This window comes from Aphelocoma coerulescens, chromosome 5, assembly GCF_041296385.1.
Source record: "Aphelocoma coerulescens isolate FSJ_1873_10779 chromosome 5, UR_Acoe_1.0, whole genome shotgun sequence".
Classification (NCBI taxonomy): domain Eukaryota; kingdom Metazoa; phylum Chordata; class Aves; order Passeriformes; family Corvidae; genus Aphelocoma; species Aphelocoma coerulescens.
The window spans coordinates 63,392,141-63,419,509 of record NC_091019.1 but is presented as its reverse complement, the minus strand read 5'-3'; the positions used below and the strand labels follow the sequence as shown (position 1 = coordinate 63,419,509).

General features: G+C 39.1%; 1 protein-coding gene across 4 annotated transcripts in view; it reads left to right on the top strand.

The window, feature by feature from the left end:
- The window catches only part of KIAA0586 (KIAA0586 ortholog), a 68,277-nt gene that overhangs the window by 15,668 nt on the left and 25,240 nt on the right, over positions 1–27,369 (top strand). The window contains exons 16-30 of one of the 4 annotated variants that reach the window (XM_069018537.1): positions 2,724–2,912; positions 3,849–3,964; positions 5,222–5,329; positions 6,469–6,549; positions 10,780–10,976; positions 11,178–11,296; positions 11,881–12,065; positions 14,270–14,429; positions 15,004–15,229; positions 15,786–16,027; positions 16,516–16,592; positions 18,239–18,373; positions 19,991–20,171; positions 23,409–23,548; positions 27,075–27,162. In XM_069018537.1, the coding sequence (XP_068874638.1) occupies positions 2,724–2,912; positions 3,849–3,964; positions 5,222–5,329; positions 6,469–6,549; positions 10,780–10,976; positions 11,178–11,296; positions 11,881–12,065; positions 14,270–14,429; positions 15,004–15,229; positions 15,786–16,027; positions 16,516–16,592; positions 18,239–18,373; positions 19,991–20,171; positions 23,409–23,548; positions 27,075–27,162 (2,244 nt within the window). Of the gene's footprint in view, positions 1–2,723; positions 2,913–3,848; positions 4,037–5,221; positions 5,330–6,468; positions 6,550–10,779; positions 10,977–11,177; positions 11,297–11,880; positions 12,066–14,269; positions 14,430–15,003; positions 15,230–15,785; positions 16,028–16,515; positions 16,593–18,238; positions 18,374–19,990; positions 20,172–23,408; positions 23,549–27,074; positions 27,163–27,369 lie in introns of all 4 variants that reach the window. The other 3 variants (XM_069018535.1, XM_069018534.1, XM_069018538.1) reach the window with 3 other exon arrangements.

The window sequence follows — 27,369 nt, the reverse complement described above, 5'->3', positions numbered from 1 at the left end:
ACGTTGTGTAAAGGAACAGCCCTCCAATGAGTGTGTCCTATTCCCAAGCTTTCTGATTTTAGCTGGGACTGAGGTTTGTTTGATACTGGCATTATTTATCTGTGCCTCTTGGTAAGACTGTTGGTCAAGCTGCTTCGTTTTTGTGCTTTCCTACATCTTGCCAATAAAGTGGAAAAATAATCTGTGGTGTTTCATGTGGGTCTGATGAAGTCAAAACAGTTCATTGATTTTGGGGACTGCTGTTGTGGAAGGTGCTGTTATGGCAAAGGAAAGTATAAATAATAAAATTAGGAACAGATCTCTGCTCCTCTATAGTAGGAGTGTAAATAAAATGCACCAAGGTTGAATGAGCACTTCAAAGCACCAGGTTCTTAAAGAAAAAGAAGGAAATAAACGAATCTCTTTCCCATTAGGTATGGTTAGTTTTTCCCTTCATGGATCTGCACCCACAGATTCCCTTCCTGGCCTTGATGTACCAGGTGATAAAGGCTTCAAAATTGTTGGAAGTCTTTGGCCTTGGGTTTGATTGGCTGAAAAATCCAGACTTGTTAAATGACTCTATTTTGTTAGAGCAGTCCACCGAGCTTGTTTTAAATTAGTGTTAGAATAAGGATGTTTATTTAAGACTGAAATGGCCATCTGGAGAGTCTCCTTTCAGTCATTTTATAACTCTCAACCATTTTCTTTGCAAATAAACTATGGTGACTAATGCTTGGTTTCTTATGGGAAGTTAGGAAAAAAATTCAACTAACACTTTTATGAGTAAGAGATCATTTCTAAAAAAAAAAGCTGGAGTTGTTTTCTTGCATAATGTGAACTGATAAATACATGTAAAACACAGGTTTTTTTAAGCTAAGTTTAATTAAATGTCTAGTTTCTGCCCAGTGCAAATAAACTTTTCAGGGAAAAATGAAAAGTCAAAAGCAATTAAAATGAGGTGCTGTGTGTATACAGTACTTAATCATTCTCACTGTGAGAACCTTGTTTTTACAAGTTGGCAGCATTACAGATACGCTGCCAATTTCTGCTTTTACTCAAAAGTTCAAGGCCAAGGGGGACTGTTAGATCATGTAGTATGACCTCTTCTAAATCACAAGCCTCTGAACTGTATCTGTTTATGTTACAGAGTCCAGTAATTTGTCTGACTGCAGAACAGTTTTTTTGGCTAACCTGTGCTTTGCAGAAAGGCACAAGCTCATCATTTAAAGACATCAGAAATTCTGCTTCTTCCCATGGCAAAATACTTTGTGCTTCAAAAGCAAATAGGGCACTTCAAATTTATTATCTGATTTGTAGTGAGGCTTTGGCTTCAGTTTACAGCTACTTCAGTTTCCAGGTGATTTTTCCTTAAAAAATGAAAAATGCCTTTGAATGTCCAATCTATTTTAATATTTGCAGAGGTACAGAATTAGTGCTGAATGCAGTGCTATCATACATGGAAGTCTTCTCCTGCTCCATCTCAGACATCTTGTTGAGACATCTGGGGGTTACATTTATCCTGTTGACCAGGGCATTGTGTTGTGATTTCTCATCCTCTTGCTTATCCAACATGACCATGAACCCTTTTCTAGAGATCCTTCTCTCTGACCTGTGTTTTCTCACTGAGGAGTTATGACTTGTTCTTGTTTCAAATTATGGGGCTTACAACCCATAATTTCTCTGTACAAAAATACCACTTTGTGAGTGAATTGCCTTACCTGCTTGTCTGCATCTAACAAAAGTCACATTATCAATCTTTATTATCCCTATATTTTATAATCACTGACTTCCATTCTTCAATTAATTAGGAGGCTGTTAAATGTGAACAGATCTAAAAAGTGCTTGTTGCCTCATGTTAACTGGCTGCAAGTATAGGGAGGTGATTATTAGAAACAACAGAGGAGTGAGATGACATTTTTTTGGCTGTAATAAAGGTATGGAGTTGGTTTACCAGTGTGTTTCTTTCCAGATTTATTATCCTGACACCTACAAAATAACAGTAGAAGCACTTCTGCCTGATTGACAGTTGTTGATATCTTTTGGGGGGGAATTTTCAAGCAGTATTTATCCATTTAGAGTCAAGTTAATAATTTCCTTAATAATACCCATTGTTTGCTGTAAGTTGAATAAGACCTTGCATGACTGTGTGGTGAGAAATGCACATTGCAATAAATGCTCTCCTCTGCTCAATGCTTAAGATGTTTTTTCATATAAAGTTACTTCTGGCTGGCTATTTACAATACATTTGAAAAACTGGACCAAAAAATCAGTGCTTCCTTGATGATGGAAGTCAAGACTTCTGGGTTTTAGCTACAGCTTGATTTTCCAGTAGCAGTGAGTTGTTAAACCAGGAATTTACAGATTAGACCTGTTCCTTTGAGTACCTGTCAGTTTTGTGGCTGCATTTCAAACCTAAATTATAGATTTCTTCTTAGCTGCTAAATCACACATTTCATTCCAACTTACTACTGTCCTTTGGTCCTTTTCATGTTTCTGTGTGCTTATCTGCTAGATTCAAATTAAAAATTGCAATTTTAACTCTTTCATTGCTGCCAATACTGAGACATCTATCTATCACCTACCTATAGCACTTTTAGGTTCTGCCCTTTGGGACTCCCTCCCTCATTCCCTCTATCCCACAGCAGTAATTTGCAATGGATTCAGTAGAAAGGCTTGGATTAGTAGAGTGATGTCCCTGGGTTTGTAATGCATTATGACCTGCAGTTCATCTGCTCTTGTTTCAGGTACAAAGGTGAAGTCAGCAAGAACCCAGACCTGCTCTCACACGCAGAAGGTCATCAGCAGCCCCAGGAAGAAGCATCCTGTGTATGCCCTTGCCCAGCAGAACCAGTACCTCTTCAGTCCCAGCCAAGATGTCCCTGCTGCCTCTGGTCCCCTGGAAGGGCACCTCATTCCCATGGCTATTCCACTAGGTAGGAGCAAATGACCTGGAGAAGATTGTGTGCAGGTTAATTGCTGCTACTGCATGGAAATACAACTTTTATCTTCTCAAGTCAGTGGTTTGGGGGTTGGAATTAGATGATCTCTAAGGTCCCTTCCAACCCAAACCATTCCATGAGATTTGCACCTGCCTTTCTCATAGGAAATCTGGGGGATCAGCTGAAAATGTTCTGGTTTTCCTCATCCTTCGTGCTGGTGATTCGTGTCTGGTGATGCCCTGACAGAGCAATTGCTTGCTTAGCTGTACCCTTTTTGGTACACTTTGGTTTTAGAGTTCATGTTCTTGCTTTCAGTTTGGTATCCACATAAGCAGGAACTGAATCACTCACCCTTGGATTCAACATTTGCAATGACTTCAGCCTAACAATTTCGGTAGGACTCTGCCAAGCACAGTAAATTCCTTGTCATGACTTCTGGATTTTTGGATCTTCAATAGAACCTTTATATAAGGCTTGTTTTGAGAAGGGTTAGTATTATATAGGCATTGAAATAAGGTAATTATTTTTTTAAAAGGCTGTCTCGGACAAAAATTTGTGGGTTGTTACACTAAGTGTAATAGTACTTTGGGTATGATTAAGAGAATGTGAGGTGGGGGAAGCAGAGTCTGTAGTTTTTGAATGGCAAGCACAATTCTTGTTTTCAGCAGTAGGTGTCACCAGAGTCAAGAAAAGTGAATAATTAAAAAAAAAAAAAAAGGTAGTGTTGAGTTTACAGATTCTGCTGGGAAAGTCTTAAAATTATCTGGTGAATTACCATAGTTTAGCTAATGTTAATAGGGGGCTTTTTAATTGGTCTGTAATTGCACACAGAATCTCAAAACACACGGAATATAATTTTAATTAATTTATTAATTTACTGGCTTTGGAGATGGATATATGAATTTTTAATTCTTTTTCAACTGTCTTTAGGTCAGACCCAAAGCAGCAGCACATTACTGCAGCCTTCTGGAGTAGTCATAGATAAGCCCCACCCCGTCACAGTTACAACCTCCCTTCCTCAAGTGCCACCAAAGCCTCCAACTGAGGTAAAAAAACCAAATATAGCTGTGATAGAGATGAGATCAGAGAAAAAGGACCCACCTCAGCTCTCTGTGCAGGTACATGTCAAGAGTGATGGTGATCTGTTTGTTTATTTTAATGAGTGCTAACCACAGGCAGTCTGATCCATCAGTAACACACTTTGACATCAGTAGATGCTTTTCAGTGAGAGTTAGAAAAATACAGAATGGAGGGACCAAGCAGTTCTCATGCTATAGTACTATATTTATTCATATTTTAACAATTATCTTTATTATTTGACCAGAATAGAAAACTATTTCTTCCCTAAGTCACCTATGCAGGGCATTTGTAAAATAGACCTATGTCATTTTTTTTTTTCTAATGAGATTTTTGAGCCAGAACAAACCTGGAATAAAAGAAATATAAATATAAATGTCAGTTTTCTTGGATGGTTGCTTTGGCCTTTAAGATTTCTGTTTCAAGCATGATTGTCAACCCAAGGGTTTCACTCCTGATTAATCAACCCTTGCAGTCCTTACCTTGTGGGTTGAGGTTTGTTGTTTTAATTTTTTGCATGAGTCTGTTGTCAAGGAAGTGAATGTTTCTGACATGTTCATTATTTTGGATTCAAATTGTTGAGACTGCACACACTCCCCCACACACCTTTCAGACACAAATGATTCATGGAACTCAGAGTTAAACACAGGTAGAGTGTGCTGTGCTTTGTTCCCTTGCTGTGTCACGTTATTCCTGCATTTTGCTGTTATTTCACCCAGTTCTTAAATATTTAAAGTGATTTTTCTTTTCCCTGAGGAATTTAGCAAGCACTGAAATCTTTGTTCTTAACAGAAATACAACACATTTTGATGCTGTAATGGACATGCCTTTATTACAAACTATATTTGTATATATTTGTAATCTTCTAAACTACTTGCAAGTCAAACACACCTCTGCTCTTAATTTATTATAGGTAATTATTACAGGTACACCTGTAATAATTACAGAACACCTTCTGTTCCATGCAAGGCAAAGTGTCAGGGAAGTAGAGAACAGGAGAAATCAGGTTCTGCAAGAGAAGAGGTGACTATTTCTGGTGTTAGTTTTTGACATTACACTGTTTTGATTTTCAGAACTAAGCTGATAGCAGATACAGGCATGAGAAAAGGAGAGCACTGAATTTAGTGGCTCAGAAGCAAGTGGAAGAAAAAAATCTCAAAAGTTCAGTAATAATAGCCAAGCTAATACGTAGATTTTTATATTGATGCTTTTTTTTCCTGTCCTAGGTGTTACCAAATGTTGATATTGACAGTGTTTCAAGTGCCAGTGGGAGTGTAAATCAGGTTCTTCCAGGCTCTGAGCCTCTGCTCCCTCCTGTTGATGCTGTAATACAGGTACTGATTGTCTGGGAATTCATACTTGTTCTAAAGAAAATATGTTAAGTTGCTGCAAAGTTCTCGTTGTCTTTTTTTAGTTCGAGAAATGAGACAGTTCTAGGAAAAATTGAGTAATTATTCTAAAGAATTTATAGTATAAAGTATTTATTTGAGAAAAGGAAAAATTATATCAAGACACTGTTCTGCCAACATTAAATTATCACCATAGTAAAACTCTGAGAAAAACAGTGTTCCTGTGTCCTGTAAAGAATTATAATCCCTGTTGGCCCATGCCTGTCTTGTTTTCACTGGCTTCAGTGTTCTGAGGATGTTCCTCATCCCTCCCTCTGCTGCTTGGCTCTTCTGGAGTGGTCAGTGGTGTGGGCACTGAGCCCCAGGAGCCTGTGGTGTTGCAGTGGCCACTCTGTTCTCTTTCCATACAGCTTTTCAGAAGTGTTTTTAATCTTGATCTAAGCAGTAGGGAAGGTTTTTGTGCAGCTCTAAGGGTAACTGCTGCGTGCTGAATGATAAGGACATAGTGTGTGAAGGCTTGGTGAGGCACTGATTGGTTTTGTGTGGTTATTGTACATTCTGTTTTCCTGACTTCAAGAGTTAGGTCCTCCAGTGTCCTGTGATCCAAGCATTCACTGAATCAGACAGAGACTGTGGGCTGAAATAGTGATTAGTATTTAAAATTCTATTATACCATCCCAGCAAGTTGATTAGAGGGATGGAGCACCTCTTCTGTGAGGAAAGGCTGAGAGAATTGGGAATGTTCAGCCTGGAGAAGAGAAGGCTTTGGGATGACCTCATTGCAGCCTTCCAGTACCTGAAGGGGCCCTACAAGAAAGATAGAGGCTATTTACAAGAGTAAGGACAAGGGGGAATGGGTTCAAACTGACAGACAGTAGTTTTAGATTGGATATTAGGAAGAAATGTTTGACTGTGAGGGTGGGGAGGCCCTGGCCCACACTGCCCACAGAAGCTGTGGCTGCCCCATCCCTGGCAGTGTTCCAGGCCAGCTTGGATGGGGCTTGGAGCAACCTGGGATAGGGGAAGGTGTGATTTAATTGCATTCTTGTCGTGAAGGTTTTCTGCTAATGCATTTCCACCCCCCCAAGATGAAATACCTAACAATTGCAATCTGTCTTTGTTAGACTCCAGAAGAAATACACAGTGAAGAGGAAGACACAAAGTTTCCAGGAACCAATTTCATTGATGTTACTGATGTCATGCAGGTAATCCCATTGCAAAGGTGTCCTTTCCTTTTAATCATTTTTATATTTGTTTTATATTATTCTGTCAAAACTGGAAACACAGTGGAAAGAAACTACTTTGCTTTCCTAGCAGCTTTAAAAGTACACTTTGTGAGCAATAGTGAACTGTTTACAGTGCTATAGAGGATATTAGAAATTACTGTGTGTTGGTGAGTAGAGAAGCTTTTGAAAAATTAGAGGAAAAAGCTAAAATTAGCTTTTATTTGGATGTTAGAATCCACTAGAAATACAAGTAGTTCTCTAAAATCAGCAGTGATTATAGCACTTAAACTTTACAATTTGAAACTCTGCATGTAATTAATATAGTGACAGGCTAAAAGAGCTGGGGTTGTTCATCCTGGAGAAGAGAAGGTTCTGGGGAGACCTTGGAGCATCTTCCAGTGCCTAAAGGGGCTCCAGGAGAGCTGGAGAGGGACTTTGGACAAGGGATGGAGGGACAGGGCAAGGGGGAATGGCTTCAGCTTGACAGAGGGCAGGGTTAGAATTAGATCTTAAGAAGAAATTCTTGACAGTGCTGGTTTATGGTAACACGGGTTTATTTGAGATTCTCTTTCACAGTTTAATTTTTTCGGGTAGCAAATCCTTTCTTTGGTTAGCTGACCTCTTGTCTGCAGGATCCTGAGAAACACTCAGGCTTGGTGAACCAAGCCTGTATGTCAGTTTACTGAACAAAACTTACTGTGTGTAATCAAAATTTACCTAAAAATTTATATCTTTTATCTCCTCTGTGTCTTCCTGATCCCAGGATAAGAGTGTACATGAAATATTAACCCTAGAGCTTCCAGGTAGATTTATTTTCAAAATGAGTTAATTATTTAACATTATCAGTTAGTTAAAACAGCCCTAATTTGGTGATTTGTGTATCAAAAGTGTGCAAATGCTTTATTCTTTTATAGCTTCAAAATTGCCTTATGTTACTGGAGGGGAGGAGTTAAATCTCTGTGGACATTGTTCTTCTGTTAGCACAAGAAAGAAGCTTTAAAGAAACCATTTTAGGGACTATCAAAAAATGCTGCAATGTTAAATTTTTATTATGTGAATAATAGTTATTAATCTTTTTTCATTTTTCTTCCTGGATTGCTTTTATCTCTTAGTTTTGGCAATGGGATCTATTTTAACCACAATACGAAAAATGTTCCAAGTGAAACATATGTTTGGCCTATGACCACACCGACAATGTTCTTAAAAATGTGCAAGGCAAACACAATGGGGAAGCATAAAATCAGTCTCTGGAGTGGCAGGGGTATTTAAGACATCAAAAGAAAGCAAAGTTATTGTTATAGAAGAGTCTTCAGACTCATGAAAATATGTGCATAAAATGCTGTACAAAAAAATAGCTTTTGTTGTCTTCCCCCCACTCCCCTTTTATTATGAAAGCTTAATTCTGTTAGAACTGAGCAGGATAAGTATTTGTGTGAGACAGCTTTCTCTTTTTTTGTTTAGTTTTGTTACCTATTCCTGGTTTTTGGTTTTTATCCCTGGAAGTGTTCCAGGCCAGGTTGGACAGGGCTTGGGGCAACTTGGTCTGGTGGAAGTGTCCCTGCCCATGGCAGGGGTTTGGAACACAATGGTCTTTGAGGTCCTTTCCCACCCAAACCATTCTGTGATTATTTCAGAGTGAGAAACTTGCTTAGCTCTCCTAAACCCACAACTGACTCTCAGATTTATTGAGTCTACTCTCAAATTCTTACAAGCAGCCACATCCTGCAGTTCCTTTAGCAAACTTCCTGGGATTTAAGATTAAATGCACTTTTTGCTCTCTCTGAACATACCCTAATTGCAAGGTAGGGGCTTTTTTCCCAGAATTTTTGCTTCCAATTTGAATGCCACAACAAAATACGGAACCTGCAGAGCTCAGAGTAAATGTATTTTCCTCAGCCCTCATTTCCCATTGATGCTCTTGGTCAGGACATTGATATTTTTACACTTCACTCTTCAGACAAAAGCTCACAGGTGACACCTGCAATGCAGCCTGACCTTGCTCCTGGGAATTGCTTTAGAAATCCATCAAGAAGAAATCCATGGCTTAAGTTTCAGGAGGCTTTAATAAAAGACTCTGCATGTGCATGTTTGGTAATGGAACAAAACTAATCTATACCATCTAATCATTTCAAACTTTTTTTTTTTTAATTATCTGAATGTAATTTGGGAAATAGAATTTTGGCTTGATACTTTATAATAAAGTACAGAGATTAATATTCCAATCATAGCTGAAAGTCTTTCTAATTTATGCCATATTTTGATTGGGGCTCATGATAGATATTTTCAACAGTCTCCAGGGAAGCAAAATGAAGAATTGAGTGCAGATTATTCAAGATTGGTCTACAAGTTGATATATGTTCAAGTTCAATCTGTATAATTAAATACTGACTATTACATTTTTTTTTTATTTCAGCAGAGATATATCACCCCCAAATGAATATAATTTTGTGCATTATTATGGATTTGTGCGCTATAAAATATGAAATATTTTAGAAATGCAGTAGAACTGCAAAAGTTTGTCAGAGTTACTAAATATATGTAAGATGGATTGTATGTACTTGCTTTATTTAATCCAGATGTTTGTATTTTGCATGCTTTCAGAGGTATTAAATAGGCAACATCAAAGAAAATTTATGGAGTAACGCAGGCAGAAGAAAATGCATAATGAAATGCTGGACAAAGACATCTTTACATTTGCTGTCAGAATGAATTATTGTTCTGAATACACATATCCCAACAGCATGAACTGCTGATCAGCTTGCAAGGCACCCAGGGCCTTTTGAGTTTAACTTCACTGTTCATTTCTATGCCTAGAATGGTTTAAAGATCTTTGTTTGTCACCCAAATATACATATTCTGGTCTTCTCCCTTCTTTGAAGATTATCACTATTTAAAGATCCAGAAAGGCCCAGTAGTTCTTTGTGTAATACCCACCAGGGACCTTCCTGACTTGGCAGTTTTAAAATGTATTAAGATAGGAAAAATGTTAATGCTGGGGTGGGGAAGGAGACAGGAAAATGTTACAATCTTTTTTTCCCCATTCTCTGTTCTTTGTCTTTTCAGTGATTTGTTCTTTTTTTCATAGATAATATGTGGCATGGGGTCTTCTTATTTTATGGGTTACAAGTAAGTTTAATTTATATAAGGGAAAAGAAGACTTTTTTCCCTCCTTTCACTGTGTTGGAGATTAATCTTAGTAAATATGGATTTGCAAGTGAGCTTTATGCACCATCACATATTTCTCACTGCTAATTCAGGGCTCAGCTCTTCATCTCTTTCTGGCATGCCAAATTTTCTTCTTAGAGAATCATATTACTATTAGAGACATTTGTTTTTAATATTACAAGTGGAGGTTGCAGGTTCTCATTAATCAGGAGACATTACAATATGATGGGTTAGTGGCTGCTTTTTGGGACTTGGTGCTGTGTTTGTTCTCCAGGGGAAGGGGAGGGAGGCGTCTTTGGGAAAACCCAAATATTTTAACACATCAAGTCTCTTCTCTAACTTTTTAGAAATAGCACTTTTAACATTAAAATCAAGATGTTTGTGAGGGTTGTGTGAATTATTGCCTAGAAATACCTTCTAACTTTTCAGCAGCTGAAGTTAATGGAAGTGCAAACACACGTGTGACATATGTGTAAAGTATTAATGTCTAGTTTTCAATGCTGGCAAGTTTATTAGTTTTGATTGACTGCATGCTCGTTAACTTCTGTGAATTTGTCTTTTCAGAAGGGAGGCTTTAAAGAACAAGTTTAATTTATTTTAAGAAAACCAACCAAAACACCAAACTCAACCCAAACAAACAAAAAACCCCCTAACCCAACAAGTAACTGTAGAATGTTTCCTAAAGGTTTTTGTTTAGAGGAGGAACATTTCTGGTGTGACATTAAAGAAACCTGTCATAGGTCACAAGTAAATTTTTCAAGTATTAGCATTGCCACTGGCTCCCTGCCCTGTGCAGCACAGGCAGGAAATATGAGCCAAATCATGTTTTACTGAGCAGTTCCTATGGCTTTATACCTCTACAGATTTATGATTTGCTAAGATTAGAGTTGTGTCAATTAACTACAACACACTAAGGAGGGAGAATGTGGTTTGTGTGCTGTGATACATCCACAAATGTTTCTTAAAGAAAAAAACCTGACAGCTACCTCAATGACATTGCCTTCCAGAAATGTACCATAACTTAATTTACTACTTACTTATTAGGATCAAGAAGAGGAGAGGGATGAAATTCCAGAATTCCTTGAGCCTCTTCTGGAGCTTAATGGCCAGTTTAAAGTTGCCTCGCCACAATACAATGGTCCTTTGTTTCCTCCAGTGGCTTCTGGCCCTCAGCAGCCTGCTGATATTTTGGATGAACTGATTCAAAGGAGAGAAACTATAGAAAACAGGTTGATAAATTGGTGAGTTGCAATTTAACAAAGTGGCAAAGAATATATATGGAATAAGGAATGATTCCCTAATTATCCTTCCCTTTTTTCTTGCCTCCATTCCCTTATCCATTTTCCTTTGAGCTGCCTTGCATTTTATGTCAAGAATGCTCTTTTGTGTGCTTTTAGGTGTCTTGGTGTTTGCTGATACTTAAATGGGTTTTATTCTGCCAGGGTGGAACAAGAAATAATGGCAAAAATTATCAGTGAGATGTGCCTAGCTCAGAAAGAAACAGTGCCCAGCATTAGCAGCTCAGAGAGTGAAGACAGTGAAGTTGTAACCCCTGACATTGGTAAGTAGGAATTATTGTTCTCAGCAGATGGATTATCTCAATTTTTGGCTAATTTTAACAAGCTGTGTAGGTGGCTGTTGCCTGAGCCTAAGGGTGGATAATGCTGACCCAGTGAAACTGTAAAAAGCAGCAGTGCACACCTGAATTTATGTTGAGGCAGAGCAAGTGTTACAAGGCCATTGAAATAAATTATCGAAAAGAAAAGAAAAAGAAGACTTAGAATAACAGCACTGTACAAATCACCATCTGTTATTGGCCATCTAAATCACATTTGGCATTTTGCTGAGCCTGTAATGTTTGTTTGCCTTTCTTTTGTTAATAGATATGTCAAAATTTACTTCCATTATGAATGTGTGACAGTGGAGAGAAATGCATTTCTCCTGTGACGTTACTGCCTTTTGCTGTTGCTTTCTTTTATGCTCCTGATTTGTTTCTCTACTGTTGTTTATCTGGAAGATTAAAAAAAAAAATCACTTTTTGCAGAGGACTGTTTAAAAGTTTATAGAGAATGAGTGGCTGCAGTACAGTACATGGATTTTAGGAAGTGAGACGTGGCTGTGTGCTTCATGTTCCTTCACTTTCAGTTGAAGTCGCAGGTGGTGGAGGATTTCAGCTCTTTGTCAATGCTGGTGTCCCTGTGGACTCAGAAATGATAAATCATTTTGTAACTGAAGCTCTCAGTGAAACCATTGCAACCATGCTGGGTGACAGTCAGGCTCAGAGAACAGTTCCTGATGCAAGTGTTCTTCCCAGCACAACCACCATGATGGTAAGAGTCTGTTTTATTTAAGCTTTCCCACTGAAGTTTTGAGGGACTTGGTCCTTAATTTCATGTTGTTGAAAAATAGCTCGTGTTATTTACAACCAAAAATAGTTATGCTGCTTTCTTACAAACAAATGAGATATGAAGAAATTAATTTCCTCATCTTAGAAGAAATGGAAGCTGACAGCAATATTATTTTTGGTCTTACGGGCTTCCAGCCATTCTTTAATATCTGTTAAAATGTCTATTAATTCTTTCTGAGTTTTGAGTTCAGTAGTTTTGAATAAATGCTTAATTGATTAGTAGAGCTTCCTGTAATACAGGATAATTTCCTGTGTTCCCTTTGATAATCAAATGACAGCTGGCTCTTATTTTGATAACAACATGACTGTGCTGCAATCTGGTGTTGTGTAATGTCTTTGGGATGCTTGTGGAAATTGCTGTGCTTAGAAATCCAGCTATGGGAGGCTTTGTTGAAAGTGGGATCAGTCATTCTGTTCTTCTGCAGTGTAGTTAGACTGAAACACCTCCTCCTGCCTGCTTCAAGGGACAAATAGGTGATTCTATAGGCAAAAGTAAAGGTTTCACTGCTGAGGGCTTCACCTCAGCCATCCTGCATCTCTTCCACTCCATTTCAGGTTGAGGAGGGCCTGATGTTCCTCTCAGCTTGTCCTTTGATACTCAGAAACCTCTTCTGTTGTTCATTCCACATTCACTGATGGCCCTTTTGTTTCTCTACCACCTTAAACTGAAATATTCTCTGGCTGAAATGGTTGGGTTTTCCTTGCTATATACATTTGTGCACTTCAAGAGATTAGTTTTGTCCTCTTTGGCCTTTGTTTGATTAGCCTAAATAAAGCAATCATCCATATGTGGAGCATTTTTGGCTCTTGCTGTTGGGCAGCTCTTTGATGTTTTCCAGTTTAGACTGGTTTCAAGCACAGGTAACACTAAAATGCTAATAGACATTTTTAGTAATAATATGGTCTGCAAGATGGGGTTTCCTTCATGCTTTGTGCTGTAGTAGTGATTCTCTCCTGCCTTTATTGGAATCCCAGGCAGCTAATTATGGGATTTTTTAAAGTTTTTTCACATTTGTAGCATGATAGCACAAGTTAAAGGATAGCTAGCAAAGTTTTTTTTAATTCTTCTTTTTCCATTTGTGCTCAGCCTATAGCAGAAATTCTTGAATATGTAGTTAATGCATTCTTGATTTCTCCCTTCCCACTGTGAATTTTCCTATCTAGAACTGAATTTCAGCTGTTACTGAGTTCTTTGGTGTTCACGATGTCACACGGTTGGGTGTGAGCTGCCAAATGTGTTGGCAGGTTCCACTTTCCATGAGAAATTTTAATAAAAATCATCAGCCTGAGGACGTGCTCGTCAGAAACTAGCCTGGAAGTCTTCCTATGGCCTCACTGCCTTGCTTTCTTTATGAAATGTCAGAGAACAAAGCTGGAAAAAATCTGCAAAAGTCCATGATATTCCTCCATAGCAGTCCAAACAACAGCCATCATACTTGCTTGTCAGATTTATGTTCATTGCTGTCATCTTTTTAAGGAACATCACAATTCTGTTTGTGCTTCTTTTAGTGCTTTGCTGTCTTGGTTATAGCTTTGGTTGTAATCTTGTTTTAAGATGAATTTTTGTACCATGAATCACCATACTGACTCAATTTTATCCATGTCATGAAATATTTTCTTGCTTAGCAATGTCTCAAATGCTTTATTAAAATTCATATAATAATAGAATTCATATTTAGACTGGACATTAGGAAGCATTTCTTTAACAAAAGGGTGACTAAACATGGGATTAGGCTTCCTGGAGGGATGGTTGGTGTCCCAAACCTGTCAATGTTTCAGAGGCACCTGGGCAATGCCCTTAACAACAAATTTCAGCTTTTGGTCAGCCCTGAACTGGCCAGGCAGTTGGACTGGATGATGATTGTAGGTCCCTTCCAGCTGAAATAGCCTGTTCTGTTCTATACATAATGATTTCCCAATTTAATTATTTTAATGCCTAATTTACTGCTTTTAATTTATTTTGTCCTGGTGCAGCTTCCTAGAGGAGATAGATCCATGAAGCAGCAACTGTTCCTGTTCTGTGATAAGCTGCCTTTCCCTCTCTCCTCAGCTCTCTCTGGGGATACTGGGCAGGCAGGAATTTTGCACTGAGATAGTAACTGTGGTTATGATTTTTCTTCCCCTAAGGAGGCTCCTGTGCCTACTCCACTGCCAACACCCCAGGCCACACCACCACCAACACCACCTTCAGAAAAAGAATTGCCTCAGGTCAAAACTCCAGATTCATCTCCATCTCCTACAGAAATGAGTGGGGATGTTCGTGAACGTGAAAAAATTAAAGAAACAGGTATTGAAAATAGTAATTGAAGTTTAGAAGTACCAAATATGCTTTAATCTACTGCCTTTAATTTTCTTCTTCAAAGAAATGTTATCTCTCAGGATAAATATTCTTGAGGCTATAATTCAAGTGGAAACTCATGTTCTACAAAAATTTATGGGCTAATTTATATAGAAAGCAAACATCTTTTATTTGGTAACAGTTCTATTTTCAAAATTAATGCACATTTCTATGGTCTGTGTGATTTCCACCCCTCCCAACCCCTCCACAATTTCTCACATCAGAAAAACAGCTTTTTGCTCCTTCCTGTGCTTCTAATGTTAATTAAATCAAATGTACACTCTTCAAGTAAAGCAACTTGGTTTTTAAAATGCAGAGCAGTCTCCCTTGAGGAAGAAATTGAGGTTTTATTCTAACTTCTTCAGGTGCCAACACTACTTAAAAGAAGCAATTCTTAATCAAGTCTTTATAACTATCAAAAGGTATCACAAAAACTGGAAGTGTTTGGTAGAACTGACTCTCTCTGTCTGAGATTTATTTCCTGCTTTCCTTTCTGATCTGAAATTTGCCTTCCCACGTGCAGGAGTTGAGATTGCAGCTGCCACGGGCCGTGTTGTCACTCCTGAGGTCACTCCTGTCACCACACCTCCCACAGCAGCCACACCAAGCCCTCCTGCCTCAGAATGGGGCTCCCAAGCTGAAAAAAGGGAAAGTCCAAAGCCTCCAAACCCGTGGGATGGTGCAGAACTTCCTCTGGAAGAAGAGAAACCCAGTCCTGTAAATGAAGAACTGTTCCGTCCCAGGGCTGTGTGAGTTCAACAGGCTGCACAGTTTTGTCATTGCTTAAAACCTGAAATACGTATACTCTTTCTACATATATGCTCAAAAAGTCAACAGAAAGAAATGCTTAATGTATATATCAGGAGGCATTTGAGATAAGCCAGGATTGGATTTTCTTTTTTTTTTTAATTGCTTGAAGTGCATTTTAGAGAAAAATATTAAATTGGGGCCTTTCTCAGGATTTGTCAGCCCTTGTTCATTGCCCTGCTGAACACTGTACTTAGTGAGCTTGTACCTCTACACCTGCCAGTAATACATGCAGTGACAATGAAATCTTGTGGTAGCAGCATTTTCTTTTTGGGATTACCTCCTTAGGAATACACATGGTAATTTTTAGTTATAGCCAGAAATTCACAAATAACATTGTTTAACCATGTTAACTCTTGAACTATGCTGTAAAATGCTGTGCTTTTGCATTTGAAAAAATACTCAAAATTTAATTTCTTTTCAGTATTGAATTAAGATGTTGCTCTGTACAGTTCAGTGTGTCTTGGTGTATTCACAGTGGATGTTCTGACCTTGCAGGGAGATGTCAGTGGCCAATGATGAAGAACCAGAGGCCTTGTTTTTACCATCTCAGCAGCTGCCAGTGAGGCCCTCTGAGCCCCTGCCCTGCAATCTCCAGGTCCCATCACCTGTGCCCACGGTCAGCTCCAGGGTGTCCATGGAGGAGAGCAGCCTCACCCCCACAGAGACTGAGACTACAGACAGACCCCTCTCAGAAGGGGAGGTGCTCTTCACCTGTGGACAGCCACTGCCTGCAGGAGGTAACCAACTGTGGAAATTAGACTTTGAATTAATTTTTTATTCTTATAAACCCTTCCAGTCTCTTAAATTACATTTCATACACTTTCTGATAAAACTGCAATCATTAACTTCCAGTTCATAAAGATTGACAAGAGCTTGTTGTTCTTTTGCCTGTTGCTGAACAAAACGCTGCTGTTTATTAGAGAGAAAAGATTCAATCTGCTCTTTTGTCATGAGATCAACTTGGAAAATAATTGGGACTTGTCTTGCTGAAGTACCATGTGGTACTAAGTTGTTATTGAAAGCAAAGTGTAAGAAATATGAAAAGAAATATGAAAAGAAATATGAAAAGAAATATGAAAATGTGTCTTTAAAATAGACATCCGGCAGTAGGAATTTCCAAATTTACTAAAAGCACACTGTTGCACTTATTAGAGAATGTGGCTTGAGTTTTCTGTCATGTAACTTTGCGTGTTTTTTAATAGTTGTAACCTAAAATATTTTTCAGCCTTAGCAGAAGGAGGATTGTCTCTTCCAAACCTCACTGAGAGCTTATCCAGTACTCTCCGAGATGCCAATGAAATGGTAAGGAACTGTTTCATAAAAAACCAGGGATAATGTGGATTCCACCTTGGGCATCCTGCAGAACTGGATGTGCTTTAAACGTTTTCACTCACTAACTTTTTAAATTCATACTTTTAAACTGCACACTCACAAAGAGTGTTAGATTTTCAGAACACCAAAGGAAAAGAGACCACATTATACAAACTAATTTATATTTTTTAAAAGTTGGATGATTTATATACCTCTGTAGGTGAGAGATAGCTATTATGCACTTACATTTCTTTATTGTTTCTAGTTCTAAGGCATCTTAAACAGAATAGAACATTGGTATGCTCAGAGATGTTGCAGCTTTGAGCCATCTTTTAATTGCTTGTGTGATTAAATTATTAAAGTAGGTTAGCTGAGGCTGGAGTTAGTTAAAGCTGCTTAAAACATCAGTGCAGTTTCTTATTCAGTGCCTGCTGTAGTCAGTCCGTGGTTCTGGAAGCCTCCTAAATCAAGGTATTCTCCATTCCCTTTCTCCTTTGGTATTCCTCAAAGGCCTGGACTTTCTTTCTCTGACTTTGTGTAAAGCTGCTTGGCAAGATGTGGCTGTGACATAAATTATAGGAGAGGATATGGAGAAGAGAAAGCTCTGGGGGGGATCTTACCAATGGATAAATATGTGGTGGAAAGAAGGAAGAAAGGCAGAGCCAGTGAAAGACAAGATGGAGTGGACAGATGGAAATTTGGTTTAAACATAAAAGATGTTTTTACTGTGGAATGGCCAGACCCTGGAAGAAGGGCTGCCTTGAGCATCTGGGTTGGGCTAGACAACCTCCAGAGGTTCCTTCCAAGCTCCACAAGGCAAATTTAAGGTTCTGGAGCAGGAGTCCTCATCTCCTGGCCTGTCCTTCCTACACATTTCTGCACATTCATGGGCACACCTCACCTGTCCATAGCTTCCCATCTAATATCCATGATTTCATTCAAGTCATAGAATCAGAGAACATCCTGAGTTGGAAGGGACCCACAAGAATGATCAAGTCCAACTCCTGGCTGTGCACAGAACTCCCCCCCCCCAAAACAACAACCACAACTGTGAGACTGCTCTGAACTGGAAGATTTTTAGGTGCCTCCTCTGTCTGTACACTTCCTCTCTTAAACTCAGGGCTTAAAACTCTGATATCAGATGAACCTAAATTAAAGTGCTCTTCATCAGAAGAACATTTGCCTGCTGAGATGTTCTTCCCTCTCTTTGTCAGCTGGATTGTAGCTCCTTCCAGTATTTCTCCATCCTCAAACTAGGCTGTTTGGTTGAGGAGGTAGTTCCTTGCTGGTGAGAGCAGCTCTGCAGCCAGATTGTTGCTAGCAATGAGGATTTGTGAGGATTTAACTGTATCCCTGATCTTTGGAGGCCTAAATGACCTTGTTCCTCCTTAAGTATTGCAGTCTTTTGTATCAAATAAAGACTGTGCATGTCTGTGGTAAAAGGAAGAAAACAGTGTGTCATCTGTTTGCTTATTTTTAAATGCTTGAATTTTCATGACATAATTTTTCCATGTGGAAACTTACTGTTAAAAAAAGCTTAGTTGTGAACTAAAGTAAGAATGATTCAAATTCCTACCAAAACCCAGTTTTGGATCATGTATTATGTGGGTTTTTTTTGTTTTGTTTCTTTGTTCTAGGATTATGATCCTCCAAGTGAAGGGCAGGTGGTGAGGAGACTGGATAAAGGCTGTCACAGGGATCCTGTCCTGACTCTTTTAGCCAAATTAAATCAAGCACCTGTTTTTGTACAAGAAGGAATAGACCACTTGGAGGTAACCTACAGTCCTTTGCTTTCCAGTACAGTAGTTTTGAAGTGATTCTTTCCTACTCAAAAGTAGATAAAATATCCCAAGCTTATCCTTCCTGTTGGCTGTAGAACAGCTTCATGCACTTCATTCCTTGCTGGAAGTGATCCCACTTCAGTTGGCTTTGTTCTTGTGTAAAACTCCTTAAAGACACTGAAGTCTCAGTGTTGTTATAAACAAACTGTACATCCTGTGTACCTCGTTTTCCAGGAGTGTGTGTGACTGTCCCCATGTCCCAGGTTTGTCCTGTCACTTGGAGTACCAGGGAATTTTCTGTCACTTCAGCAATACAGGTGGAATGTTTAACAGTACAAATGCACTGCATTTAACAGCCACAGGAGTGTTTTAGGGAGCTATGAAGAGCAACTCAGCAAGTGTTTACATGTACTTTGCACATGCTGTTGATACTGATCTTGGAACAAAACCTCAAAAATTCCTATTCAGTTGGCAGAAAAAAACCAGACTCACAGAGAAATGTAATTATCTGCATCACAATTTTTTTGTCACACATCTGAGTTATTTCTGTGTTGGAAAATAGCAGTTTGGACTGGGCGTTCATTGTAGCTGACATAGCTGGAGGAATGTTTGAAGGAAATGAACTCTGAATACTGCAGTGTGGTTCCTGAACACCTTTACTTACAGCAGCTCTTGCTTTTTTTGTGATGCTACTGATGCATATGCAGTTTCTTCCTTCTGTCTTGGTCAGTTTAGTCTGAATAATTACTAACTTGACTCACCTCCTTGGCTGTTCCTTTGTCTTTCTTTATTTTGCTAACGAGCTCCAGTGGCTGGACTTGGTGAAAAGCTTTCTACAGTGTTAACTCCCAAGTCTGCCTGTAATTGCAGTGTCATTTTCTCATCAGCACTGCCAATTACAAATGCAGCTCTAATTTGCTTTTTCCCTGTCCCGTTGTCACAGACCACTCAGTCTGTCCTTACAAGGCACTCATGAAACTCCCTCCAGGTTCTGGCAAGGTGTGTGCAGGTGTCCCTTCTCCTTTAGAGGAGAATCAACACTCTCCTGGATGTTCCTTGTTTTGCCTTAGAGTGATACTGTGTGTGTATTCCACCTGTTTTCCTACATGGAAGCAAGCTGGGTTTAACCTGCAGCTTTGAAAGTCAGGATCCAGGGAACCATCCCTATTTTTAGTGCCTGCCAAACCTGCTTGAAAATTGAAGCTTTTATCTGACATGCAGTGCAGAGTCAATAGCTTTTAGATGCTGCCAATGTTTCAAGGTCAGGCAGTCAACAATGGCCAAATCTATAACATCAAAGGCTTCATGTGCTAAAAATATAACTTAGGTTCTGATTACATTGAGATACCACTAACAAAATAAATGATGTTTGGCTCCAAGTGTTTCTTTTCTGTCCAGTACTGATAGATGAAGATCTTAATTTCAAACCCAGATGATACCTCCAGGGCTTGTTTGTTTTATCCATTGTGAATAGAATAAACTTAAGTTTATAAATGCTTTCAGGGTTAATGTAATTAGGAAACAATGCCTGAGAAGAAGGAAGATTTGGAAGTTTGGAAGATTTACACTGGGTTTTTATATGTGCTGTGATTTTGGTGTTCCCTGCAGGATTCTGATGGCAGTGTTGGGGAGTTCAGTGAAGGTCAGAGACCGAGGCTGACCAGAGCACAAGAGAGAATCCTGATGGGACCTTCCATTTTTATGGACCATCCAGCTGCTCAGAGCTCTGGGAACAGACCACACCACAGGCTCCGTTCTGTATCTCCAGGGCAGGTTGCCCAAACTGGAGGTACAATTAGATTCTTATTTCTTCTCTGTGCCATTTATGTGGATTTTGAGGATTTTCCATAACAAAATCTGAAATAATTGCAGACCATATGTTCAAAATCCCAAATTTACAGGCAATTCCTACAATGAAATTATTAGTGTTCCTGTTCTGAGAACTGGATTTCATTCAAACCTTGTCTTCACTCTTCTTAGCAATTTTCTACAATTGGAATAAAAATCATGGCAATATTTGCCTATACAAAAGTTCACTTGTAAAGTGTGTGTTTTATTCTTTTAAGTCAAATTCAGTTCTGAGAAACAGATGGAGGCAGTTTCCATTGGGCAGGTGTTAACACCAGCAATTCAAGCTACTTCTCTCTGTCCCCTTGCACAGCACTCCTCTTTGCTTTTATCACTCCATCGTGGGGATACTGTAGTGGCTCATAAATGGCAATATATTTTAGCTTCATATATTCCTCTAATGATATGGAAATTAATTTTTTTCCAGATGGATAGCTGAGCCACACACATCTTGTACAAAGCAGGGATAAGTTGCTGTGGTAAAGCAGGGAAATCTGCTTCTTCTCAGCCGAAAGTAGTGCTGAAACCAGTGGTCCATTCTTGCTCTCCCTTATTTTTTATCCCAGTTTCTCTGTTGTTATCTGAAAATATCCTTCTATACTCGTTTAATGTAACTGCTCTTTATTTTGACTGTAGTTTTAAATATGTTTAAACTAAACTGAAATAATTACTAAGCTGTTGCAACACAAACGTGGTTGCACTGATTCATCAAAAGTTGTGTAAATTAAAGTAATCAAACAGCTGGTTTTCTGTCCTTTTAATTTTCACATTTATGAATTTGACAAGAGAAGCTTATCTCACATTATTAACCCTTGACCAGTAGGAGGTGGATTGAAATTGAATGTGTTTAACACGTGGCAAAAACAATCTTGGAGAAATAAGAATATTTGCTTGGTTTTGAAGTGATTACCATTTGAACTTTTAAACCAGCTGTGACCTAACATTTTGGACAACTACACCAGTGTCAGCCTTGAAAATATGTTCTGGTACTTTATATATTGTCAAACTTTTGCTTTAAAGTAATTCATTGGATGTTGTTTGGAGATCGGTTACATGAGGCTCCCTGAGATAAGAGATTGCTCCAAGTCACTGGTTTGATTCTGTGTTGGTAGAGGACAGTCAGCACTAAGGATACTGTGATGTAGCAATAAATCAGTGATCAGATCATCTGCAGATCACAGTGCAGGACAAAGGGGAATGGTTTTAACTAAAAGAGGAGAGAATTTGATTAGTTGTGATGAAGAAATTCTTCGCTGTGAGGGTGGTGAGGCCCTTGCCCACAGAGGCTGTGGCTGCCCCAACCCTGGCAGTGTTGTACAGGTTGTACAGGGCTTGGAGCAACCTGGCTGTGGCAGGGGGTGGAACAGGATGAGGTTTAAGGTCCCTTCCAACTCAAACCATTCTGGGATTCTGGAATTTCCATGGTCCTGTTGGTCTCTAACAGTGCTCAGGACCATGGAGTTGGAAGATGCCTGTTAATGGGAGAGCCTGTCTCTGTGTCTGTCTGTCCTTACGTCCTCCTTACCCAAATGGTCTATAGCTGTGTCTGGCATAACAGGGTTGCATTTCCTTGCATCTTTAAAAACAAATTTTTAATTTAATACAGGATGCCCTTTGACTGTCCTGTAAATATCTTAACACTTTTCAAACCAGCTCCTGCATGTGATGATAATCCACCAACAGTGTGTTTCTCTACTGATTTTTAAGCTCATCTCTCTAAATCTTGAAATGTTGTTTTTATTGCAGCATGTTTTTGAGAGGAGACAAGTGCCCTGGACTAACTACCATAGGGGGATGCCCTGTGCTTTTACATAATCTTTATAATCCCAGACTGAGCTCTGTTGCATTCTGATGATTTTTAATTTAGCTTCCCTCCCTCCCCACCTCTGAACACAGCACAGTAAATCATTGCATTGCTAAGGAAACAACATTGTATAAAAGCTTGGATCTGCTTTCAAGACAAGAGTTGTTTTCATATCAAGGAGGAGCAGAAATCCTTGTTTCTAAATCCTTTTGTTAGTGAAGTCAACACTGAATAGAAACAATCTGGTTTTGGAGGGAGGAGGGTGGAAGGAATGATCTGTGATTGTTTCCACTTTCCGTCCAGACCTTTTTTTCTCTCTCCCCTGGAATGTGAGATTGCCTGTCCTTCAGCCTCTAGTGCAAGTCAGCTATTTCCTGGTAGCCACAACAGCTACAATGTAGGTCCAACATTTTATTTGATAATTATTTTTAGGGCTGATACTAAATAGCAGCTGCACCAGTGGGTGTCAGAGTTCCCATATTTCAGGGTGTGCATCTCTGCACATGAAACCTTGCAGTGGATGCTCAGTTCCTCTTTCAGAACGAGTCACTCACAGAGGTATCTGTAAGAATTTTGGGGACTGTGTGTCTGTGCGTTGTTTTCAGTTTTGTGACCAGTTTTTATTTGTATTATGGAAACACAATGTCCATTTGTAGGCCAGAGCAGGTGTTGCTCATGTCGGTACATAACAGCATCTTGATGATCAGTCATTTATAAATCCTTGTTTTCAATGCTTAAAGTCAGGGATACAAAAACCAACATGCAAATGAAATGTGGCACATGCAGTCTTAAAGTGAACAATAATTACAGTTAATTAAGCAATGATTGTAGTTAATTAGGCTTAAAAATCATTCTTTGGCTCTGTATGATAGCAGAAGGCTAAAGTTAGTTCATGAGCTGTCAGTAGATTTTTCATAAAGATGTTTTACACACAGGCTGCAAAACCATGATAAATGTTGAATTAGAGAGCAAATTATCCCTTTAAAATAGACTATATACAGGTTTCTTTTAGTTCATACAGGAGTGAAACCATTTTAGTGAAGAAGCTTTTCCAATTTCTTTCCAGTAAGTGTGATAAAGCTCATTAAGCATATGAATGTACAGCTCTGAAGCTTTCTCAGATGCTGCCACATTAGAAATCTACAGATGATAAAGCTGATTTATTTTTTCAATTTCCACAGACATGTATTCCTTATTTCATTTTTATCCCCACAAGAGCAATTTAAGGGATATACAATGAGCCATGTAAGGAGGAAATGATTCTCTTTAACACTGCATGTCCCACTGTTGGAAGTTTGAAAGGCTGCACATTCTGCCACATGAGTTGACCAGGAGATTATGGCTCCAGCTCATGAAGGAATTTTTTTCTCCCAGCAGAAATTCTTGGAGATGCAGATACAAGTCCTAGTCCGATGCTTTTGGCTGAACTGGAGTCCCAGCCAGGTTCAGATCCTGCTCTGCCAGCAGCCCAGCCAGGCTGCAGAGTGAGACCACTCCCAGAGGATCTGTCCCAGGTGAGCTGGAAGGATTTTTGTGCCTAGTCAGAAAGAGCAAACTGAAACCTGGGAAAACAAATTTTCCTGTTTCACTATCGTGCCTGACATCACAGAACTGGTGCATTTAGAGTGACACATTCAGCTGAGGAGCTGGAGTCAAGGTACATGTGTGCAATAAAGGTGATTGTGTTTCCTGTGACAAATCCTTATAATATCCATTCTATAAAACTCAGACCTTCTTTTTTATCTTTTCTGCACTTCCTCACAGCTTCACTGGTCTCACAGAATCCAGTCCTATACATAATTCATTGGGGCATTCCCATGTTTTAGGGCCGCAGTCCTTCAAATGCAGGATAACACACATCATGGGTATATGGCTGAGGAAGTGCCAACAGAGATTTGGCCTCATGAGTTGTAACCCACTGACTCAGCATTTCAGGAGCTTCATTTGTCCTAATAGGGGCAGGGTTGGAAAGGCAGTAAGGATGATGAACCTCAGAACACTTAAAGGTAGAGGAACATCCTGTTGATCTCTGATTCAAACCTAGACAGGTAATTTTTTGCTACTTTATTAGTATGTGCTGTTACCTAGCGATGATGGTTTATTTGCTAACTAGAGATAAATTCAAATAACAAGTGGCAAAAGCTAAAAATGAGGTGGCAGACTGCTGTCAAATACATGAGGCTTCACAGTGTGTTTGAAAGCATTATATACTTACCATAGTTGCTGTGTTCATGGATAAATTCTGTCCTTTCCTGTTCTGTATTAAAAATAACCTTGTATCTTGTATTAACCTGTCTTTGGGTTTATGTTTTTGAGCCTTGATGTGTATTGTGCCATTGGTATCCGAGCAGTTCTTAAATTTGCCACCTGAAGTGATGTGTTGCATCTTCAAAGAAGATTTTACATGTTACACATCTTTCACTTTGAGCTCACCAGAACAAACTTCCTTCGAATGAGTGTGCACAGGCAGAAGTGGATTCTAGCCAAAAGTAATAGGGACAGACGGGTGTCTTTCACAAAAAATATACAGATAGTTATATATTATCTTACCCTTTATCTGTAGGTAGTTATAAATTATCTTTAGAAAGTTTTTCTCACATCTGAACCCTTAGTGTGGCTTTTTTTTTGCCTGCTGGCATGTAGAACTCACCCTTCCCTTCAAACCACGCAACCAAACCCCAGAACTTTGTGTGGTTTTGTTGTGTTTGGTTTTTCCCGAGTGTGGTTATTCCTGATGTAAGACTCTAAATCACTTTCTCACAGCATAACTTTTTATCTTTTCTATGAGGTGATCATACTTGTAAGTGATTGCCCCATCCAGGAGAGATGTTTACTGTGGTTAAGCCATATTCCATAAGATCCTCTACTAGATCTCTACATCCTCTGAAATGAATAAATAATCCTTGTACCAGGTGATTTGCAAGCTTGTTGTGACAGCATTTTTCTGCCTTGTGACAAGGATGAACCTTTCCCCTGGTTTAATTAAGGATGGCATCTGTATTCAGCTCTGCCCTTGGATCTGCCTTGTCACCTGCCTGCAGGAAACAGATTTTCTGGTAACATTACACCAGCTAAGAGAGCAAGAGGTACTCAGGCTTTCAGGGTGATTCATTCATTAAGGCAATAATCACCTCAAACTTCTTGAAGGATTTCCTCACAAGTTAGTCACTGACTCTTACATCTTGTTCTTCATCTCTGGACAGTGTTTGCCTTCATTGAAATGAAACTGTATCACCCACAGACAAAGCCAGAAGACAAATCTATTTAGGAGCAAAGTTTGCTGAGAGACCTGAGAAAATGCAGGATTTCAGATGGTGTCCTGCTGGGCCTTGGGCTTGGGAGGTGATGGCAAAGCCTGGGTGGTTTCTGCAGCCTGTGTGAACAGGATCCTCGTGTCAGGGAGGTTGTGGCAGTGATGTGGAGCTGCCAGGCTTGTTTCCCTCCTGGCACTGGTGTGTAGGTCGGGTTTTCACCAGCAGAAAGAGCACGGAGTTTTCACACAGGACACAAACAAATGCCTTTTAGTCATGAAGAGTGAAGTCTGTGGTCACTCAGTCCAAAACAAATGGCTTAAATCATACAGGAATTCTCTTATCTACCCAAATTCCTTGGCTGCTCCTCCATTTCTGGCATTAGATTTTTTTCTTTGAGATTTATATATGCTTTTAGCCACTGTGAGACAGAAAGCCAGACTAAATGTGTCTTTGCTTTGACCCCTCCTGTCCATTCTTGTGCAACAATACAGGAATTGACTGTTATTTGTGGCCATTTTGCCCCCATGGTCTTGGCTCTAAGAAGCAAGAGAATGACTAGGAGGAAGCTGGGCTCTTCCTATTCTAAATAAATAATTTTGATCATGGGAGGGACAGGAACACTGAAGTCATATTTGCATGGCTACACATTCCAGAGATGGTAAATCTAAATCATTTGAAGTCCCAAATGCATTGTTAAAATCTTAGAAAATCACTTGGTTGCAAAATATTTTCATAATATTCTTTTATAAGTATGGATGTTTTTATACAATCCACATTTTTCAAGTGGGATTGTCACTTTGGTATTCTCATTAGCTTTCATTTTAGCTTTCTAACCTTCAGGAATGCATAATTGTAGGTTATGAATCTGTGTTATCTCTCAACTTCTATTTGCAGCTCCGTTCAGTTTAAACTGAGTTTTGATTTTCTCTATTTTAAGTCCAATATAAAACAAAAAAAACGTAAAACCACACTTCAAATAGACCCATGAGAACTGTTATGCTGCTGACATTTAATGTAATGCTGGTGTCCTTCAGTCACATTTCCATGAGACCTTCATGCTCTCAGAAAATAATCTCAACTCTTTCTCATCTTGTTTGCTTTAAATTTGTCTGTCTTAAGAGAAAGCTTAAGTCTTCTAGACAGGCACATAGTGACAGGACAAGGGGCAGTGGTCTTAAACTGACAGAGGGCAGGATTAGATTAGAGATTAGGAAGGAATTCTTCCCTGTGAGGGTGGGGAGGCCGTGGCACAGGTTGCCCAGAGCTGCTGTGGCTGCCCTATCCCTGGAAGTGTCCAAGACCAGGCTGGATAATGCTTGGAGCAACCAGTTCTAAAAACATGGCCAAGGAAATAAATTTTAGACTTAGCCTGCGTTTTCCAACCTGTGTACTGAAATTTTTATATTTCTTTTCTCTTTCATCTTTCTCTTGTTAGTCAGGAGGGTAGTACCTAGGGAAACATCCTGGGTATTGAAGAAAGCCAGAGAAATTTTATGTTCTTTCCAGTACATGCTTTGAGTAAAAACTGAAAGTCTCTTGTGTTTTCAGTTCTAAATGGGACTTTTCCATCCATGCCTACTGCTCCCAGGATGTTTGTCTAGAGGGAATAGCTGTAATAGGTTAATTCAGAGCTGAATTCTCTTGAAGTCAAATGTAAAGAGAACAAGTGCACATTCAATGAATCTTTAAAAACTTCTTTGGATGTTTCTTGAAGCTGAATGTAATCTTGCTGTGCTTTTTCATCAAAAGTGAGATTTGTAATGTGATTTTAATGTATGATACGTAGGAGGAAAGCCAAGGAGCTGCACACGTCGAGACTGTGAGACCCCGAGTTATCTTTGTGAGAAGGAAATCTGAAGAGATGCAACAGGAAGGTAAATCAATGTCAATATGCAGAGTTCCCTCAGTTAAGCACAGCACTTCTAAGTATTGTTGAATACTGACATAATAGTGCTGATTTTTTTAAATTTGGTTTTCATTACTACAACATTTCCAGACATTTATATGTACATAGTGTATACATGTGTACAAAGTTCTGGCTGTATGTGTACATAGTTATGGTATTGTTGGAGTGCAGTGAA